This window comes from Strongylocentrotus purpuratus, unplaced genomic scaffold (assembly GCF_000002235.5).
Source record: "Strongylocentrotus purpuratus isolate Spur 01 unplaced genomic scaffold, Spur_5.0 spur5_scaffold_1, whole genome shotgun sequence".
Lineage (NCBI taxonomy): Eukaryota > Metazoa > Echinodermata > Echinoidea > Camarodonta > Strongylocentrotidae > Strongylocentrotus > Strongylocentrotus purpuratus.
In genome coordinates this window covers 8,609,901-8,631,790 of record NW_022145594.1, presented here as the reverse complement: position 1 = coordinate 8,631,790, position 21,890 = coordinate 8,609,901, and the positions used below count along the sequence as shown (strand labels likewise).

The 21,890-nt window shown below is 37.2% G+C and overlaps 1 protein-coding gene across 4 annotated transcripts in view; it reads right to left on the bottom strand.

Annotated features, from left to right (window-relative positions):
• Nucleotides 1-275: 275 nt before the first annotated feature.
• LOC587814 (AMP deaminase 2) overlaps nt 276-21,890 on the bottom strand; it is a 40,189-nt gene continuing 18,574 nt past the window's right edge. The window contains exons 4-18 of one of the 4 annotated variants that reach the window (XM_030977610.1): nt 20,366-20,443; nt 17,602-17,755; nt 16,901-17,078; nt 13,112-13,328; nt 12,624-12,753; nt 11,381-11,518; nt 10,817-10,879; nt 10,013-10,144; nt 9,052-9,215; nt 8,050-8,176; nt 7,261-7,424; nt 4,913-5,033; nt 3,980-4,153; nt 3,237-3,347; nt 276-2,202 (exon numbers count right to left, since the gene is read on the bottom strand). In XM_030977610.1, the coding sequence (XP_030833470.1) occupies nt 2,014-2,202; nt 3,237-3,347; nt 3,980-4,153; nt 4,913-5,033; nt 7,261-7,424; nt 8,050-8,176; nt 9,052-9,215; nt 10,013-10,144; nt 10,817-10,879; nt 11,381-11,518; nt 12,624-12,753; nt 13,112-13,328; nt 16,901-17,078; nt 17,602-17,755; nt 20,366-20,443 (2,140 nt within the window). In that variant the 3' untranslated portion in view covers nt 276-2,013. Of the gene's footprint in view, nt 2,203-3,236; nt 3,348-3,979; nt 4,154-4,912; nt 5,034-5,581; nt 6,063-7,260; nt 7,425-8,049; nt 8,177-9,051; nt 9,216-10,012; nt 10,145-10,816; nt 10,880-11,380; nt 11,519-12,623; nt 12,754-13,111; nt 13,329-16,900; nt 17,079-17,601; nt 17,756-20,365; nt 20,444-21,049; nt 21,229-21,890 lie in introns of those variants that run through there. The other 3 variants (XM_030977613.1, XM_030977611.1, XM_030977612.1) reach the window with 3 other exon arrangements.

Genomic DNA, 21,890 nt, shown 5'->3' with positions numbered 1-21,890 from the left:
ATGTCTATCAAATACATCTACCTTTAGAAGCATAGTGGTATATACAGAGAGAATATAAATCAAATAAGAAATGGAAAAGATCTGATATTTGGATACAAATGAACAGAACTTTTGTATTAATACTAATATAAATCTCCATTTATATTGGTATGTATCCATCCCAGGGGATGCTCAAGGCATCCACAAAGTAGTATTATTCTGGCTTTAGCCCAGCTGCTCTGAGATGCTCAAAGCATTCAAGGAATAACTTCCTAACAGGTACCCATTTACTACACCTGGGTGGAGAGTGGCAAATGTAGATCAATGTCTTGCCAAAGGACATTAGTGCTGAGGCGGGATTTGAACCGCAAACCATGTGATCCAGTCCGGTCCACACCTCAACATGTACACGAACCCTCATACCGTAAATAATGAATACAAACTGTGAAGAAACTAATCGATAAGAGCTTCATAAAGAATTCCGTTTAACACCTATGATATTGATATATATCGTCGCTGTTTTCATGTAGTGACGGTAGTGAAAAAAATTGCATTCACTTTGAGTGACGATTTTCCTCACTACCGTCACTTCGTAAAAATAAGGGACGATATGTACATTTGCATAATTTTTAAGGAATTGAACATGTTGAAATTATGAACAGGAATAGCAGGTTATATTTGAACGAGTCCGTGAAATACATAACATCTAAAAGTCAGCACCTTCATATAGTCTCCTAACATTTCTTAAATTGCATGGAGCATATGACCAATGCCTTATTGCACTATCTGTGTTACTAAGACGTAATAATAGGAAAGAGCATTGAAGGGGAAATATGACAAACTACCTATCTTAACAAGGCTTTTGATACATTTCAGCTATGATGGATCCAACTCTATGTCCCTAGCCAATCAGGAGTAGACTGTCAAACCTTTCAAGAGGACCAGTTGATACCTTGTTTGTGATTGGCTAATAAAGAAGTTGAGAGGACTGAACATGACTTGTAAATGATGTCATTTCTTTGTGCATATAGGCCAATACAATGATGCTGTAGAATAAACCAAATACCAAATGGAGAGTAGCTTCAACCATTACGTCTCAAATTTCTCGGTGCATAAAGAGCTAAAATACCCGGTAGTGTAAACAACAAGTACATCAAAAGGGAAATGCCAAGTAAAATGTGAACAACAAAATGTAGGTGTAAAATGGAATGACAAAAATAAGTACATAATCATCAAGTAAAACATCAAATATAGATTTCAAAATGTGACAAGTATGAATGAATTGTAGTGATTTAGATAAGTCTACTGTTCTCAATGCCAGACACAAGAATAAAAGTAACAGAGACTGAACAACATTTTTTTACAAACAGCCATTGATCATCATCAGCTGACAGGCATGAGAAACAAAAGAAAATGAACGGTCGCTGGAAATAAGGACCCAAAGATCAACGAAAGAAAGCTGGATCATTGTAGGACCACCTAATGATCATCAGAAAGTGGTAATAATCTCAAGCAGCAGTGTCAAAGACTTCCAAACAGCTCCTTTAATTAAGGGTCCTGAAGGTCAGACCATGTTGTCTTTGGGTCACTCCACAGGTATTGGGAAGCTCTACGCGTAACGCCTCTGTTCTGACTTTGGATTTTCTTCCGGGGCTTCTTGGGGAGAACTGGGAGGTGATCATTTATTCCCCCACTGCTCTTAAGGTGGTCAGAAGTAGACTTTTTGGTTTACTCCTAGTCTTCCTGAACTTTTCCCATAGTTCTGACCTAACAGTCCATTTGATTTGATGCTGTTCCCTAAAACAAATGAGCCAGTGCTCTCAGCATACTGAATCACTCATTTCTAGTCTCCCAGAACTTTTTGGAGAGTTCTGGAAAGACATTCTGTCTGGTCTTGCAATGATCAAAGGAACAGAAATGAGCTTTCCATACAATGTCTCCCATTCTTCTTGGAAGGTTCTCCCAATCTGGTATTGTGTGACTCCACAGATAGCAAGGAGTTTTCTACACAATGCATCTGTTGGTTCTCATCAACTAGAAGTTCTTTGGGAGAGCTGCGAAATGTTCACTCTTGTCTTGAGCCGCTCTACAGATGGTCAAGAGCTCGCCACACAGCGTCTCATGGCGGAATGCTACTCGGATGTCAGGTACATTGGTACGGGTGATCTCGTTACCTGCTGGCCCCTCCTTGCGATGGTTAGGCCCAAGCCAGTGGTCTTTAGTCTATACAACAAAGCAAAGAAAGTTAAAAGTTTAGTATCATGTTGCACATTAAAATAAAATAAGATATTTGTATACCGCAAATTGCAAATTGCCTCTAAGCGGTTTAATTTCTAATTTTGTGGCCAAACTGCTATGTAAATTATCAAGTTTTATTTGAATTTTTGTTTTTGTCTTGTTATATTTGTTTTCCTTTACTTTTCTCTTTGGTTATAAAAGAATTTTTGATGAGCATGTAATTGGATTATCAAGCACTGAAACACTGCAATGAATTATGAAAGAATGGGATAGAATGGGATGTAATAAGATAGACATTAGCCTGTACTCAAATCATACGTGTTTCTTATATAAGCAGATCAATGATCATAGAGTTGATTTTCATCATTGAGGCTACAGTATTCTTTCTCAAGGAATCTCTCCCAACAGTGCTTGCCAACAGAGATTTCATAGACTTTGGTTAGTATTGATAAAGGGGAATTAAAGGGGGTGTAGCAAGGCAAATACTGGTTAATGCCATCTATGACTTTTTTTGCAACACTGCGCATAAACGAATGGACTTGATTAACGACCAGGGCGCTAGAGTTCGCGAAACAGACTGAAGTTCTCCTCACGCTTCGGTTTCGCGTATGTTGCATGTGAATACTGCGGTCGCGTCCTTCGTAATCATATTATACCTGATTGGCCCAGAGTCAGGCCACGGGAAAGACATGAAGTCTCGTCATGCTACCTTCCCTTTCAGTTAACTATGGCAGCCTGTTCATGCCACTGTTTTCTCTCACCATTATGATCTTTGGCTAATATTTTTTTCTTCCATAAAGATTTCTCAAAAAATGTAAATTCTGTAGATATGTGACCATGATTTGTACATCCCTTGAGAGACCAATGCCAGTAAACGGTGAGAGCAAACAGTGGCATGAATGGCCTGCCATAGTTAAGTCCAAATTAAAGTTGATCTTAGTCTTTGTGAAACACCCCCCTGGTCTTCACTTTATGTCACTCCATATGCATTTAAACAATTTAATTCCTATCAAACTTACGTCATTATCGAATCCACTCATGACGACACTGTTACGTGCAAGCTCACACATATCACACGTAGTAAGCTTCCAGACCTGTACTGCAATGCTGTACTCCTCCATCAACGGCTCCTGAAAGACAGATCATAACGAGAGTTCTTAAAGGCATTCTTTAACAATGTTGACGGTTTTACAATCGGAGATGCATGGCCCTACGTCTTATCAGAGTCTGTGATATGGTGTTATATTGAAGCCCTAAACAAATTGTGCTTCAAAATGATCATGAAGTACTTCAAGAAAGTTTTTAAAAATAACTACTAAAGGGCATTCAACTCTTGTTTTTATTTCTTGCTGTTTGTTCCTCCCATGATTGTAATTGTTAATATTATGAGCAACTTAAAGAGGAAAATTGAGATGAGTTATATCCAACTACCACTTACATCTGTAAATCTTGATGTACACCCCCTCTTTCTTTCTTTTTTTCTCTCTCTCTTTCCCCTTTTACCAATATTTTTTTCTCCATATTTGTATTGTTATGTATCCCTTGAGGGTAGTCATGCTATCAAGCTTTGCTTACTTTGTCAACCCTCTTGTTTGATGTTTTTGATTAGTTACAGCCAATTACAGCTTTATTCTCTATATACATTTTGTCATGTATAACATTTGCAATGATTTGTTTGTTATATATTTGTAAAAATGCAAAAGAAAAAGAAAATCAAACAGAAATAAATAAATAAATCAAATAAAATGTTAGTTGACTATACCTTAGTGAAGTGGAACTGAAGAGGGTCGTCGGTGGAGATGGAGACACAGAGACCACGCGCATGGAACTCTGGGAGCGGGTTACGATGGTAGTTGAGAAAGAGAGAATTGTTGCTGAGAGGTGACATGGCAATACCGATCTGACTCAGGAAGTACAGGTACTGCAACACTGGTGACTGGGGAGAAACACAAGAGTAAGAAGTTAAAGGTAAAGACCAGTTCTGGTCATGCGATTGCATTGTGCAAGAAACGTTGTGGAATCGATCAGAAAAGGTTGATCATCTAGCATATAAGTATTGGTGTGTACTGCAAGGTTCTGGAATCATCAAAATGATGAGAAATTTGGCCTAGTCTTAGTAAAGTTACAAACACTGTACACAGAAAGATGTATATGGGACTGACGGGACACATGCATGATATCTATCAGGTCCAAATAGATATATTAATTTACTAAATATATAAATTAGTAGGCGGTTTCCCAGCAAAATTTGTATGGTGAGGCTGATGAAAACAGTAGCAAGAACTCGAAATGAAATTACTCAAGGTAAAATGTCACTACCGGTATTCTGTCAGAAGATGTAGAGGGTGCTGCTAATTACAGATTCATAAATAATTCAAAATACATTCAAAATTTATGTCAGTCGTTGTTTTTATTGTGCCAAGAAACTGTACCTAAGGATCCCAGGCAGAGAGCAATGGATTCATGCAAAAGTTTAAACACACGTTACACAAGCATGGAAAGGTTTGTAAAGAAAAAGGCTACATTGTCTATTTTGTTGAAAAGTGCTAAATTTGATCAATTGTTAAGATTTAAGAAACTTATTCTGGCCTAAAAACAGATTGTTGATTGAATAGGTTTTCTTTTCATAGCCAACAGGCCTAACACAGTCTTTCTTGGTACTAATACCAAAAAAAATTGGATGGAATCTTTGTACCTTTCTGAGTAGCAAGCCATGAGAGATGTTCTCAGCCAGCATGAAGGACGTTACAAGATGATGAACTGGACCCGCTTCACCACAGTGAGGTCTCAGGACAAACATGTTCATGTTACGCTCTCTGAATGATCAAACGTAAAACAGTAAAAGAGTTATTTAGAGTATGAACAGGACCAACTTCACCACAGTGAGGTCTCAGGACAAACATGTTCATGTTACGCTCTCTGAATGATCAAACGTAAAACAATAAAAGAGTTATTTAGAGTATGAACTGGACCCGCTTCATCGCAGGGGAGGTCTCAGGACAAACATGTTCATGTTACGCTCTCTGAATGATCAAACGTAAAACAGTAAAAGAGTTATTTAGAGTATGAACAGGACCAACTTCACGACAGGGAGGTCTCAGGACAAACATGTTCATGTTACGCTCTCTGAATGATCAAACGTAAAACAATAAAAGAGTTATTTAGAGTATGAACTGGACCTGCTTCATCGCAGGGGAGGTCTCAGGACAAACATGTTCATGTTACGCTCTCTGAATGATCAAACGTAAAACAGTAAAAGAGTTATTTAGAGTATGAACAGGACCAACTTCACCACAGGGAGGTCTCAGGACAAACATGTTCATGTTACGCTCTCTGAATGATCAAACGTAAAACAATAAAAGATTTATTTAGAGTATGAACAGGACCAACTTCACCACAGGGATGTCTCAGGACAAACATGTTCATGTTACGCTCTCTGAATGATTAAACGTAAAACAGTAAAAGAGTTATTAGAGTATGAACAGGACCAACTTCACCACAGGGAGGTCTCAGGACAAACATGTTCATGTTACGCTCTCTGAATGATCAAACGTAAAACAATAAAAGATTTATTTAGAGTATGAACAGGACCAACTTCACCACAGGGATGTCTCAGGACAAACATGTTCATGTTACGCTCTCTGAATGATTAAACGTAAAACAGTAAAAGAGTTATTAGAGTATGAACAGGACCAACTTCACCACAGGGAGGTCTCAGCACAAACTTGTTCATGTTACGCTCTCTGAATGATCAAACGTAAAACAGTAAAAGAGTTATTAGAGTATGAACAGGACCAACTTCACCACAGTGAGGTCTCAGGACAAACATGTTCATGTTACGCTCTCTGAATGATTAAACATAAAACAGTAAAAGAGTTATTTAGAGTATGAACAGGACCAACTTCACCACAGGGAGGTCTCAGCACAAACATGTTCATGTACTCTCTGAATGATTAAACGTAAAACAGTAATAGATATATTTAGAGTATGAACAGGACCAACTTCACCACAGGGAGGTCTCAGGACAAACGTGTTCATGTTACGCTCTCTGATTGATAAAAAGTAAAGCAGTAGCATATTTATTTAGAGTATGAACTGGTTTTACATTTGACTATGAACTAGACCTGCTTCGCTGCAGTCAGGTCTCAATACAACTGTGTTCATGTTAAGCTCTCTGAACAATTCATAGTAAAACTGGGAAGGACTAGATCAGCTCACCACAATGAGGTCTCAATACAAATGCTCTCTGAACGATTCATAGTAAAACTGGGAAGGACTGGATCAGCTCACCACAATGAGGTCTCAATACAAATATGTTCATGTTAAGCTCTCTGAACGATTCATAGTAAAACTGGGAAGGACTGGAGTAGCTCACCACAATGAGGTCTCAATACAAATATGTTCATGTTAAGCTCTCTGATTGATTTAAAGTAAAACAACAGAGGATTTATTTAGAGTATGAACTGGCCTAGTTTCATGACAGTGAGATCTTGACAAAAATGTGTTCATGTTATCCTCTAAAAAAATGTGTGTGTATCTTTATTGTGTTCTTTGCACATTATATTAAAAAAAGTGGTGTTCTAAGTTGTTATGAAGTTCAAATGCTTTGATCATTAAAATCATAAGCTTGTAATCAGCAGGCAAGCTTGCCTACATACATACCGTTTCAACTTCATACATCTTACGGGGCACTGCAAGAAAGTTGAAATGAATTGCAAATTCCCAAAATCAAGCGCAAGTCTTGCGATTAATTGCAAACCTGCAGTAGATCGCAACTCGACTTTTTTGCAATGCTCCATTAGTAAGAGAGAGAGAGAGAGAGAGGGGGAGTATAAAAGCTAGATCTAGTTAACTTAATTTAATTGTTGAAACTTTAATCCCAACAAAATGATATGAAATTTAGGAGACTAGTGGGGTGTTGCAAGAAAGTTGAGTTGCAATCGGTTGCAAATATCAGTGCAACTTGCAATCAATCGCAACTTTCTTGCAACGCCCCAATAGTCTTCCAATGTGCCTGTACCCGGTTCACATGATTGGTCTTACCTTCTGAAGTTGTTGAGGACTACGATGTTAGAGTACATGTAGTAGAGGTAGTAGCTGTAGGGTGGGTTGTGAATACCACTCCAGTTCTCTGGCTCTGGGCTGTCTGCTGAGAAGATCAGGTCCTCAGGCTTGGACTCATCATCTACACTGTCAAACCCAGACACCTAGCAAGAGACAGAGACAGAGAGAGAGAGAGAGAGAGAGAGAAAGATGGAGAAGGAGAGAGAGAGAGAGAGAGAGAGAGAGAGAGAGAGAGAGAGAGAGAGGGAGTAATCCAGGGGGGTGTTTCACAAAGACTAAAATCTACTTCAAGTAAGACTTAACTATGGCAGGCCCTTCATGCCACTTTTTGCTCTAAATATTTACTGGTATTGGTCTTTCAAGGGATGTACAAATCATGGTCACATATCTACAGCATTTACATTTTGTGATGATCCATTATTGAAGGAAAAAATATTACATAAAGATCATAATGGTGAGATCAAACAGTGGCATGATGATGATGATGATGATGAAGATGACCATCATCATCATCATCATCATCATCATCACCATCATCATCATCATCATCATCATCATCATCACCATCATCATCATCATCATCATCATCATCACCATCATCATCATCATCATCATCATCACCATCATCATCATCATCACCATCATCATCATCACCATCACCATCACCATCATCATCATCATCACCATCATGCTGTTCAAATCTTCAACATTGTCAAAAAATATTGAAAGATTTCTACAGACTTGGATGTCTCTAGAGTGAATACTTACATATTTGAGGAACTTGTGAAGGTCTGGATGAGAGCTGGGGTCCCTGGTCACCTCAAAGAGAGGTCCAAACAGGTTGTCCAGGAGGTCACCAAAGTTGGACACCAGCTTGTTGGACTTGTACACATCGCTGCAAAGGGTCAAGGGTCAAATCAAGATGAGAGGAATGAAATTACTGTGAGAGATTCTATACCCAAACAGAACATCAGAGAGGTCTGGAAATGTGATATGACATGCACAAGTAACGGACAATAATAGTTGCGGTCTACCTGTGTCAAGTCATACATGTTAAAGGCATTGTTTAACAATGGTTTGACAATGTTTCCAGTTTTGACAAATCTGAGATGCATGGCCCTACGTAATACCATTATCTTTGATATGGTGTAATATTGAAGCCCTAAAAAGATTGCGCTTCAAAATGATCATGAAGTGCTTCAAAAAAGTAAAATATTAAGTGACCAGTTTTACCATACTCATTTCCCTCAATAGACTGTAGTGCTGTTCAAAACTGTTCGGCAAACAGTTTTTTTTACATTTCTAATTCCAATCACAAATATCTTGATAATCAGACTGGTGATCAGCTTGTAAAAGTCATGCGATTCCTGGCTGACCTTATAATTTATGATTGCATCCAGGATTTTGTTAGAATCTGAGGCAAAGATACCCATGCACAAAACCCAATAGTGATAACCAGGGGAGTGTTTCACAAAGACTAAGATCTACTTAAAGTTGGACTTAACTATGACAGGCAGTTTATGTCACTGTTTGCTGTCCCCATTATGATCTTCAGATAATGTCTTTTCCGTCTTTTTATCAAAAAATTTAAATTTTGTAGATTTGTGAACACGATGGTACGTCCCTTGAGAAACCATTGTCAGTAAATGATGAGAGAAAATATTGGCATGAAAGACCTGCCAAGGTTAAGTCCAACTTCAGTGATCTTAGTCTTTGTGAAACACTCCCCAGATCTACACATGTCTCTCTGCTTTTGCCACATTGACTTACTATAGTCTCGGGACCTGTATGAGCCAGCGGATGTTATCAGAGTAGACATGATGCTTGACGGCCCATTTAGCAAGGTTGTCCCATTCATTGCGGTTACGTCCATAGATGGACAGTCTGTACTCTGCATTCTGGTACTTGGACTCTTCCAAGTCTGCTGCTACCTCCTATGGACAGAATGGAATATTCCAGGGTCAATGGGGGTCAGCTCATAACATATTGTAAATGTGTTTGTGTACTGTGACTCATTGAAGTTTGCTGGTACTTCTACATTCATTGTGAAAAGAAGACAAATCCAGGGCCCCAGTCTTCTCAAGATTTGAGATTGATTCAAATTGATTGCAACTTGAAAAATAATCACAATTCATATCTCTTAAGTACACAGTAGTAATTCATTTTAAGTTGCAATTCATTTTAAGTTGTGATTGACTTGATTCAATGGGGGCTCTTTATAACACAGGGCCCAGGTGTCAATGTGTGACATTTAAAATCTGCTCCTACCCCCTACAGGCAGAAGGGAATGATCCAGGATCAACATAGGTATATCTGTTATACAACAATGAGTTAATCTCCAATCTCTTGAAGACGTATGAAACAGTCCATGCGTGCTCTACTCTTCAAAGTATCTTATGGATACAATGGTATAATCTTATTCTTTATAACACATGTAATTATATTTCCTTCTGAATGTGCACTTTTGGTTGTGATGATCACTTCCTTGCTAACATAAGTAATTTCGCTATAGAGGTAATGATGCATAAACATCTCTGCTGTATATACATTATCTATACAAACAATATACCCGGGTACGAACTTGGTTGAAAAGTTGGAAAATTGTCAACTTTGATTTTTAGAAAAAACTTAATGATTTTGACCTCTCAATGTGTTGCCGATCTAAGGAATTTAAATATTTTTTCTTTTTAAATATTCTCTGTATTGTACCCTGATAAGACTATGTGATTACCTTGATGAGCTGAGCAAAGTATTCTCCTCCGATGAAGTTATCAGTCTTGATGAAGATCTCTCTCAGCTTACTCTCTCCGATTGGGTTGTACTTAGAGTTGAACTTGTCAAACCGATGAAACGTGTTGCGATCCTGATATAGACAAATAATGCATTTTGTAAGCTTGTAAACAATGCATATTGTAAACAATGTATTTTGTAAACAATATATTCGGTGGACATTCTATACAAATAATCTAGAGGAGAGCAGAGTTATTCACTTGTGGAAAAAATAGCAATGTCTTTTTAAAACTCAAAGTACCGGTAATGTTCTGTAAAGACATGGAACAGAAATCAAAATTTGTATGTTTAATATCATCCCAATTTCATTATTTTTGAATAAGAAATTCAAGGGTCTCTGGTAAGATTTTACACTACATGTACATTCACTACATTATCATTGCAAGGAATGAATTTTCAATTGTCAGAATGCAAATTGCATATATTATGTGTTGTTAGGTAGAGCAAGCCATAATGTTTTTTCCCTATTGAGGGACTGGCCCCTCCGTACAGACCCTGACAGTCATTTAAAGCCCCTCTGTACTAGTTTAGCCAGGGGTTTAGACCTCCCTGCAAGGTCACTGACAGGTGGTTATCTCATCAAATCAGCTCTCATCTAACATAAGAAAAAGAGGATCATGGGGGGCCAATGGTAACCACTTAGGCATTGTTTGCTATATAGATGGCACAAGTAGCTATAAGTAGTGCAGTGTGGCTTTAATACATCAATGTTATGTGACAGTAATGTCTAGAAATGAATACTTACGGCATGTACGTCCAGCATATCTACATTTATGTCATATGCATTGAGATTCATGCTGTCAAACACCTGTAAGTAAGAGAGAATCAAAGGAGAAAGTCTGACAAGTTGCTTGATCAGCATAACATAGCGTGAAGAAATGGAACCAATTCCCTACTTCTATAAAATTAAGTTCAACTTCATCCTGTTTTATAAAGCTTTGTCACAAAATACCTAATTGAAAATTTGTAGCAATACAGTATTTCCTGTAGGTATGTGTGTATGCAGTGTTTTGTATGTGTGTTTTTGTGTGAGTGTGTGGGGATGGAGACTGAATCATATTTAATCAATTTGTGCTAAATGGGATTGTGCAATTATTATCTTTATAATAACTAGAATATGGTACAGTCAAACCTGTCTATAGCGACCGCCCAAGGAAAACACAAAAAGTGGTCTCTGAAGACAGGTGGTCTTTGTAGACAGGTTCCTTTAGTACATGTTTCAATGAGCTACCACTTTCAAGGGAAACAAAAAGTGTGGTCTTTGTAGACAGGTGATCACTAAAGCAGGTTTGACTGAACATATACTGACCTCTTTGAGTGTCAGCGCCCGTCCAAGTTTCTTGTCAAAGTAGACCTCTCGTGATGCTTCGGTTTTCATCTTCTTCTTGATGAAGCGGAGAAGATGCTTCTGATTCATGCACGATGCTGCGTGAACGTGAGTATCAACCTACAATCGAATCAGAAATGAAAAGTTTACTTCCAAACTGAAAGTCAATTCACGATCATCCAAGCACGTGAAGTTGCTGTGAAGTTGCTGTGAAGGGTATTTCTATTACCCTTTATCTTTCTTTTATTTTCCTGAAGAAGACCATTGTTATATGGATAAATCATTCATTCATTCTCATAGGTTTAAAGTGTACCGATCACCTAAAAAATAATTTATGTACGGCTAGAATTTTTTTTTTTTAAACTGATCAGGCTTTCGATGAGCTAACGGATAAGGAGTATGAAAAAAATACAGAATAACAAAACAATGCCTTTGGAACCCAAGTCAGAGTTGAGTTCCATGCAGGCCCTATTTTAAACGAGCATGTGGGACAAGTAGTCTATTCACAAGTCACCTTTATGTTAATTGAGAGTGCATCTAATCTTGCTAAATATCTTTATGAAAGTAATATTTGAACTACTTACTTACAAAACAAAATAGTTTTTGGATGATTGGTTCATTTTAATACAGGGCCCCCTGCTTCCAAAAGGTAACGGGTTGATATACATAGATTAGGGAATGAATGGGATGTTAGACTGAATGGTTGCCTTTGCCACAAGATAAATGGTATTATACAACTCACTCCTAGATCCTAATCAAATGATTGGTCATGTGCAGTCACAGTGTGATTCATTTGCTGAGACTAACCCACGTTTTTTCATGAAAAAGCGTGCAATAGTGGGCCTATTCTTGTGCAGCACTTTACGTCCATGCGTATAGAGGTAAGTGCGCTTATCTATGTGTGCGCGCTAAATTAAGCCTATCAAACTCGAGATTTATTTGTCAGCCATACTGTCACGAAACAATCTTAAATTCAATCCTTTACATCAAATAACAAGGACCTAGGAGTTCCGTAGTAAAAAACAAATGATGCATGTTTTTATTCGTTCATTATACAATCTAACCGCCCTCGTTGATGCTGTGTGTATCTATCGCACTCAGCCTAACAGCTTCATGCAATAGATACACACAGCCTCAACTCGAGTGCGGATAGATCGTATAATGAACTCATGAGCATGCATCATTTGTATACTAGTAATATAAAATGGATAGGAGGGAGAAGTACCTTTCTGAGGTTGTAGAAGTCCCTGTGCGGCACACTCTTCTGAGCTGCTAGTTCCTTCATCTCATTCAGGAGGTTGTGAAGATGAAATTTAGAGGATAGGTAGGACAGGCGCCGATAGGAGAACGATTTACTGCAGAGGAAATGGATAAATGTTTAAGTTACTGTCTAATGGAGCCTGATGACAAACAGTCAATCTGTTCAGAATGTCCAACCTTGCTCTCTCTCTTTCTCTCCCCCCCTCTCTCTCTCTCTCTCTCTAGTACTACTATCTACACAGTGCAACAAACTTTTCTTCTCCCATCAATGATGGGCTAACTATCTTTCATCACGTGATTTACTTTTGACCAATCGTAGAGCAAGATTCTTAGTATGTGGAATATAAATTTTGTTATCCTTAATGAAATAACAATGATGCGCCTCAATCTTTTTCATTTTCATAGCAAAATGGAACATAATCGGACAAGGGTGCTTAACTGCTCCAAACTCACATGGGTCCATTAGCAATGAGAGCAAGCATCTTGTTGCTATCAATAAGGAACGTAGACCTGTCCGGGTAGGCCAGCTCAATGGGCTCATTCTTCTCTAGCTTCTCCTGATTCTCAAAGACTCTCATCACACCTTCCATCAGCTTCAACTCACAACTGATCGCATCAGGAAGCTCCATCTCAAACGGGTCCGACTTAGACGGAGCATTGATAGGATGATCTGTTTAAAAGAGACAAAGTACAGGTGTGTAACAGATAATCTCAAACGGGTCCGACTTAGACGGAGCGTTGATAGGATGATCTGTTTAAAAGAGACAGACAAAGAACAGGTGTGTAACGGATAATCTCAAACGGGTCCGACTTAGACGGAGCGTTGATAGGATGATCTGTTTAAAAGAGACGGACAAAGTACAGGTGTGTAACGGATAATCGAGCTGTCTAGCTTTCCTTGTCAAATGTGCACGGCCAAGGGTGCATTTATAATACCTTTTTTTGCATAGAATCAGCTTTTTTAAAACGTGTTTCAGACAAATTTTCATGGAGATAAATGCAAGCCTGTTTTTTAAACATATTTAGATATGGGTATATTGAAACGCCGAAAAAAAGTGCGTATTGAACGTGACATAGAGCCAGAATCACGTTTCTGAGAGATGAGAAATGCAAAGCTGTTTTAAAACACACATACATATCAAGGCTAATTTCCGGTTCTTGGTGTTCATTGTTTATTATCTCTTGTTTACCATAGGATTTACCCAAGTTAATATTTTCAGCCTGCAAAAGGGACACACCACCTTTAAAAAGACCGAAGCACCCAGCATAGCACACATGAAGCATTTCACACTTGGGCTTTTCGTATTAATCAAGAACGGTAATTCTCAACACAATCATGTTAAAACAACCACAGATAAACTGCACTGGAGTGATAGGGAAAGTTAGACATCCTTACACAGAGAAAATTGAACAGAAACATATGTGATAATTGTGTCTGTCATTAAGATGAGGCAAACAAAACTTTGTCTGATTGTATCAACATGCTTTAGATGCCAAACTACTAACATGATGACAATAGCTCATGTTCTATAGCCAACTCAAGGCTAACAATACAGGAACTATAGGGTCTAGTAACATGTCCAAATAGGATTCAATACATGCACAACATTCTAAGGTCTTGAAAATTAAACCAAAGAAGAGTAGAATTATTTTTTGGAGGTATTATGAGTTTTCTAGTAAGAGCAAAGGTATGACAAGCTTCAAGTTACAGTAAAATGGACACGTTAGAAGACTGCTGACTTGGCAATCAGCCTTTGGGCTTCTTATCAGTTTGAAAAACTAAAAAATCCCTTCAAATATCATTAAAATTTATCTAATTACAGTTAGGTCAAGGTGTGTGGTGCACTTTACACACTATTTCAATTTGACTCAAAACAAATTTATGGCAATTTTGTATTGAAAATAAAAAATTGTCTTGCGAATCGTATTTAAATATACTCAATACTTGTTTAGTTTTCTATATCTTTTAATGTTTCATTAATGTACTTTTATGCCATGTACTTCTTACTCTGTAACTTGAACAATTTCACCTATCAGCTGCGTGTTCAATGATTATCTCAATAAACATTTTACATGAGGTATCAAATGAATTATGATAGATAAATGTTAACAAACAATGAATCCGGTGAAATGGGTATTCAACATAGTTAATAACAACCATCATAAGTACATATGTAGACTTGCAACAGTTCACCTAATTTAGGTCAAAGTTGGCTCATGCTCATGTAAGTTAGCTTACAAATCAATGGAATAATAGCACTGGGATATAACAATTGTTGTTTCCAGACTCAAACTGTGAATTCTGTAATTAGTTAAATGTTTACTATTTCATCTTGTTTCTTGGTTTCTACAGGTAAAGACCTACATACAATCATATACATGTAGATCATATATAAACCCTTCAAAACGTTCAATGAAATGGGTAGTAATGAAAGAGCACAACATTCACCACAAAAATCAACCATAAGATTCTGGTTTCACTTTTTTAGAAATAAGAAAAAGGCAAGAATTTGTACTTTTCAAAGAGCCATATTTGATTTTTATCCTCAAAAGAAGAATATTAGAAACTTGTGCAATAATTCACATTAGGAAGAAGCACATCACAGGAAATGGGGGAAAAGCCATGTGCACAGATTTGTTCTAGCTAAGGTCAGACCAGATTGTTGGTAGTTGAGGTAAAGTTCCATGACAGCAGTTCAGTGACACAAAAAGAGGGTTCACACAAACAAACTTACACTGGATTTCTTTGTCGGGGCTTTTAGCCTTCTCCTGGTTCTTAGGCTTCATCTTACTTACTAATACAATGCAGAAACATAACAATTAATAATGGTGCATCTTTGCCCTAGATATCACATTCCTTCAAATGAGTTTTCATCATGCAAAGCTGTAGGTACCATTTAACATTTAAATAGAAATCGAACCGCATCTTTTAAAATTAGATCATAACAAGTCAGCAAACATGGACAGTTTCAATCAAATAATAGAAGTTTAGTTTATCAAAAGAGAAATAGAGGCACTTGCTAGGTACCTGGGCTGTGTGAATGCCATGCTGAAATTTACTATTATTGTGTTAATTACCCAGCTACTTGCAGCTCCTCCATTCTATTCTGTCTTGTCAAAGAGGTAAAGATAGTTACATTGGTGTGTTTACATTTTCCAGATAAGATTTGTTGGCTACTTTGAAAGAGCAAAACAATTTTTCACAATATCATAACATATTAATGAAATCATATTATATCTTGATGCACCTCAAGAAAACTAAATGCTCACGATTGCACTATAGCACAGAGCTGAATTACACTTTTGAGTTATTACATGCAGGCTTGGAATGCAGGGACTAATTTGTCTATACAGCCAGAGTATTTGTGGGCAGCAAAGCTTGGCCAAAGGCACTTTGATTGTTTTTTTCTTTTCTTCTGGGGATTCTTATATCACCTTCACAATTTGATTTCTTATCATGAAAAAGAATACTTTCCAATGTACAGTGATAACTCTTGCTTTTAACATAATATGTGAGATTTAAAGGGTAACCTTAAACATAATTGTTGAGGCATATCTGAAAAACCATCTGACAGAAATTTCTGTCATTGTTGTGTTTTGTAATGTCCAGTCAAACTACTTCCTAGCTCCTACTGACAAAGTAGCATGGGCTAGATAGATGGGTGAAATGGACCCAACATTGGGGTCTGTTTCAGGAGCTCTTGGGCTAAACCACTGTGGGCTGACAACATTTTAATCAATGAGTGAAATGGTCTAGGTAGCTTTAAGAGGTTGGACCTTATGGGTAAAATGGGATGACTATTTCTGGACTGGCTCTGATACTCTAAAGGAATCAACCTCTTTGCAACTGACCATCCTGACTGGTAAATGCTACAGCAGGGGAGTGTTTTACAAAGACTAAAATCGATTTAACTATGGCAGGCCATTCATGCCACTGTTTGCTCTCACTGTTACTGGCATTTATCTCTCAAGGGACGTACAAATCATGGTCACAAATCTACAGAATTTACATTTTGTTGATAGTTCATTATTGAAGGAAAAAATGTTATCTAAAGATCATAATTGATCGACCAATAGGGAGAGCAACCAGTGGCATGAATGGCCTGCAATATTTAAGTCCAACTTAAAGTCGATCTTAGTCTTTGTAAAAACACTCCCCTGCTGTATCATTTACCAGTCAAGATGGTCAGTTGCAAAGAGGTTGATTCTTAGTCTTTGTGAAACACTCCCCAGAATACTTACTGTGAGCGTCTTCAACAGAGCTTGATTCATCCAGATTGAGAGGCTTCCGGTCCACCTGTCTCAAGAAGTAGGTAGTGGTCCTGGGGAAGGTCTGGGAAGCCAGCTCCATGTACTTCTCACGGATCAACAACGCTTCCACCAAGGACATAGAAGCGAAGTGAAGGTCTTCAGGTGGAACCTTAAGGATTGGAAAAAGTAAAGAGTTATATGGTCAAGATCATAGGGTTCACAGTCCTATCTGAGGGACAATCTACAATGTAAACAACAATGCTTCCACAAGAGACAAAGAGGTGTAGGTCTTCAGGTGAGATGAATTTGTATTTGACGTTCCTCACTTCATAAGTGATGTACCACTTTCATGAATGAAGCCTAGTAATGACATTTTCATGTATAAGAATTGGTGTATAGTGTGAGGTTTTGGATACATCACAATGATCCGGAATTGAATATGTCTTGCTGAAAGTTGCAAGCACTGTACACAGAAATTGTATATGGTACTACAAAAAAAATGCTCAAAAACACTTTAGCTATTTCTTGTCATATTTCAAATGCGAGGGCTCTTGAAGAGCAATCTTTTTTTCAGGAGACTTATTTTTCGGTTATTCTATCATAAAAACATAAAAGTACTGAAAAAAAAATCATAACTTTTGTATCACCTTTCCCTGAAATGCTCCTTCTCTTTACTGATAAAGTATACTCACCCCACTCATATCTTCCCCACTGATGGACACACGCTGGTACTCCAGACTGAGCTGTGACGTCATGTGACTGAATCGTTCATGGCTGCTGGGATCAGGTGACTGAGTGAGCTCATCTTCAGCTTCATCTCCCATCTCAAAGGTCTTGGAGTGGTGTCTAAATCAACCATGCACAAAAGATTATTGTTATCAAAATTCCTGTTTGAGTCTGTTCATTCAGCAATAGGCCATTTTCGTAATGTAACCAAATTTAATGCATTAGTCTTTTTGAAGTGCCTCAATACAAATTATTTCATTCACCTGATAAAAAAAATAGTATTTCAATAGTCAGAATGCAAACTGCAAATATTAAGTGTTGCTAGGTAGGGCAAGCCATAATGTTTGTCCTACCTAACAACAACTAATGTATGCAGTTCGGATTCTGTCAACTGAAATACTATTATTCTTAACAGGTGAATGAAATAATTTGTATCAAGGCTATTTACAAAGACTTACATGTATGCATTAAATTTGGTTACATTACGAAAATGGCCTATTTGAGTACGAACAATTTTTGTTTTTGTTTGTCAGTTTGTTTTTTGTTTATAACTCTTTCCCTGCTATGGATGACTAATGGAACAGCACATGTACCATATATTCCAAACAATGTGACAGTATTCGCTTTCATTCCATAGTGAATAAAGAATGAATGATATGACACAAATTCTCAACAGTGATCATTGATTAAAGTGTTTCTTCCATGCCATTGCAGTCCACCACTGGCATCTTATTGTAACTATAAATTGCCACAGGCCGAGTAGAGTGGGAGTAAAAAGGTACAAAATTGAACTCTATGTGCAGCTTCCAAAGAGTAAAACATATTTTCTACAAGGAAAAAAAGTTCTGCCTGTTTCACTAACACGCTGTCTGCTCCTTACAATCCAATGAATCCCATTGATTCTATGCCTTCAGGTAATTTATATCCTTAAGAATAATTGAAAATGTTCTCGAAACAAATGATAAGGTGTGAGAAATCAAGAATAGAGTTACGCCGCAGAGGATGCATAAGTAAGACAGTTATACAAGTGAACTCTGAGGGAACTGTATGCCTACACAACTTTGCTGAGAAAGTAATTATAGATCTATATTCTGGGGAAAGGACAATCATTAACCTCGTTACCGGCTAATAATAGCTCACAAAGAAGCTCAAAAATATGCCTCATTGTCTATAGATGATTTATGTAGATACTGAAGCCACATACAAGCGGAAGTTTATCACATGCGTACTTGATAATATGAGAAGTACGGGTCACACATTCCAGTGAACTTCAAACATAGCATTTTAAACTCAATTACCTTTTGCTAGTGTACCAGTATTATCACATTTAGATACATCAACAAACAACTTCTTAGAATTTATGAATATCAAACTTCATTATTTGGTTAAATGTGCCAGAGACCAACCACCCAAATGAATTACAAAATCTTATTTTGAGTTCCATGCTAATAAGCCTTATTACAGTCAAACCTGTCTTAGTGACCACCTCTCTACAAAGGGCACCTTTCTATTGTAGTCACCCATATTGCCTCCCTGTAGAAGGGAATGTGTTTTGTAGAACCTGGCTAGAATGACCACCACCTGTTTAAAGTGGCCACTTCTTGTGTTTCCCTTTGGTGGCCTTAATAGACAGGTTTGACTGTATTTGGTTAGTGTTGTAATGAGGTTTAGATAGTAGTACAGTAATTCCTTTAAACAGGATACCCAATGGATGGTATGGTTTGTGGTTCAAGTCCCTGTCTGGATGTGTCCTTTGGCAAGACCTCAGTCTTCATCTGCCATGCACACATGTAATGGAGTCATAATGAACATATCTGTTTCCAATACACATGTAGTAATCATTTAGACCAGAGGGGTTTTCCAATCTACATTACAGATCCTATTTGACAGGGAGTTGATGGCCTAATGTTATTCTTCCACAGATGGAACAATATTTCATGCGTGTCAAAAACATAAGACCTTCACCATATTGTGTAAGATGTACATGTAAATATGAAGAAATAAACAACATGCAAATAAAATGTTTCTTAATAGTCAGAATACTCTCTAAATCTGAACACATGCAGATTGCAAAAACTTGTTCTACTCAGAAGAGGATTTCAAAACTGAATGTAATTAAATATTTAGAAACACAGTTAAACACCAAATGCACTCCATAGCTTTAGCAAATGCATTTAATACAATGGTCAATGTATAAAATTCAACATTTTTAATGGCAATTTCACTTTTTTCTTTATTTTGAGCAAACAATCACAAGTGTAAAATTGACATGTACTGCTGATGCCAATAATGAAGCAAGAAATAGTGATAAGTTTCAAGGCAAAATGTTAAGCGCATTGAAATGTCAACAGACATCAAATGCGCTATAAAAGAACAAAGTATTATTATTAACAATGAATGCTAATGAAACATTTGCACATAATTAATAAGTCATCAGTTTACTTTGCTATGGTATATGACTTATTTGTTTTTTTTATAATAGAGTGCATTTGCTTGTTTCAATAATAGAACTCTAAAAGGATTAGTAAAAATTATGATCACACAGATTGTCAAGAAATCAGTAACGTGGCAGCTTCAACACCTCTTTGCATTGTACATAAAAAACATTTTGGATTAGGTTATCTGTCATGGCAGTGTTTCCACATTTCAATGGTGGCAAAAAAGGGCTATTGAAATTCCACATTGGATGATTTCTTGAAAGTCTCTGCAACCATGTCAAAAGCAACTCACGGCAACACAGTTTTGGAAGAGGTGCTGGTGCCTGTCGCCCTCTCTGGGCTCGTGTTTGCCGAACGCTGCTTAAGAGCGCTATGGAATCAACGTGGCCCAAAGTAGGGTGGAAGACAGGAGCGTGTCCAAGGGGATCCCAAGTAATTACACAGCAAACCATGGGCAGTTAACATTGGTGTGATGTTGGGGAAGGGGATAGGAGAGGGGGAGGGGATAGGAGAGGTGGAGGGTGTAGAAGGGAATTTGGAGTGGAAGGGGGAGGGGTTAATAAAAGGCCATGAATGTAAGTCATAGATGGGTATGGTAGGGGGTCATATTTTTTTTTGGGGGGGGGGGTATAATGATAGTGATGATGGTAATGGGGAAGGGGTAAGGGGTTAATCGAGGAAAGAGGCCAAGCAAATAGGTCAGAAATAAGAAGCAGAAAGGCAAGGAAATGAACTAAATAGAAAGTGATATACATAGAGATACAGGAAGAGGAAACACCCTTTATATAAAGGTGACAGAGTGAGATAAAGATAATACATTGGTAGCAATTACGTCAAGATAAGATATGAGGTGGCAAAGGTAGAGAAAAAGCATGTTACAGATGCAATTGATAGAATATGGGACATGCCAATGGTTAAAGCAAAAGGATTAAAGTTTCATGATGTTGTGCAAATTGAAGATTGTTGAAGAAATTACCCCACAAAGAGATGTCCAGCAGTGTTTGCAGACAGACACACAATGTTGGAGATTATCAGGTTTGGTCAGGAATAATAGGGTTATTTGGAAGGAATAGAATCAAATGGTTGCAGAAGAAAGAGCCATGGAAAAAATGAACAATATAAAGCAGTATAATAAGTAAAACTCAAAGCAAAATGAAATTAAAAATAATTTTTTGTTAATTGAAATCATGGTCAGATGTTTGTTTCAAATCCATCATAGGTGCATTTGACAAATTTTGTTTTAATCAAAGGAAATTAAGATACATGGTAGATACATGGAAATAGATATTTAATTTGAATTATTTTAGGAATAATTAGAGAGACCAAGGTTTTATTTTAGTACAAAGCAAGTTGGTCATGTCAAGCAATATGGCATTTGTTGGGATTATAATTTTTGATGGGAATCGCATGAATTGATTATACAGTTATGATGTTATAGATAATTGAAAGAAAGTATTGATTACAATAATAAAAAAATTAAAAAAATCATCTCATTAATTTGAATATTGAAAAATATCAGTTCATGTTCATGGTAAAATGAGTGACACACAAAAATAATCAGATTAAATGATTCATTATTATGCCAATTTGTAATTTTATGGACATACAAAGTTAAGAGCATGAATTTCATAAGATGATAATCAAATGACCAAACAATATGGCAGGAATGTTAATTAATTTCAAGTTGATTTAATTTTAGCATGAAATAAATGAAAGCAGAAGATGAAGGAATGAGAGAATGGGTGATAAAGAAGGAACAAGGAAGGAATGTAATAATGGAGGGGTAAAAGAGAAAACAAGGAGAACACACATTAGTT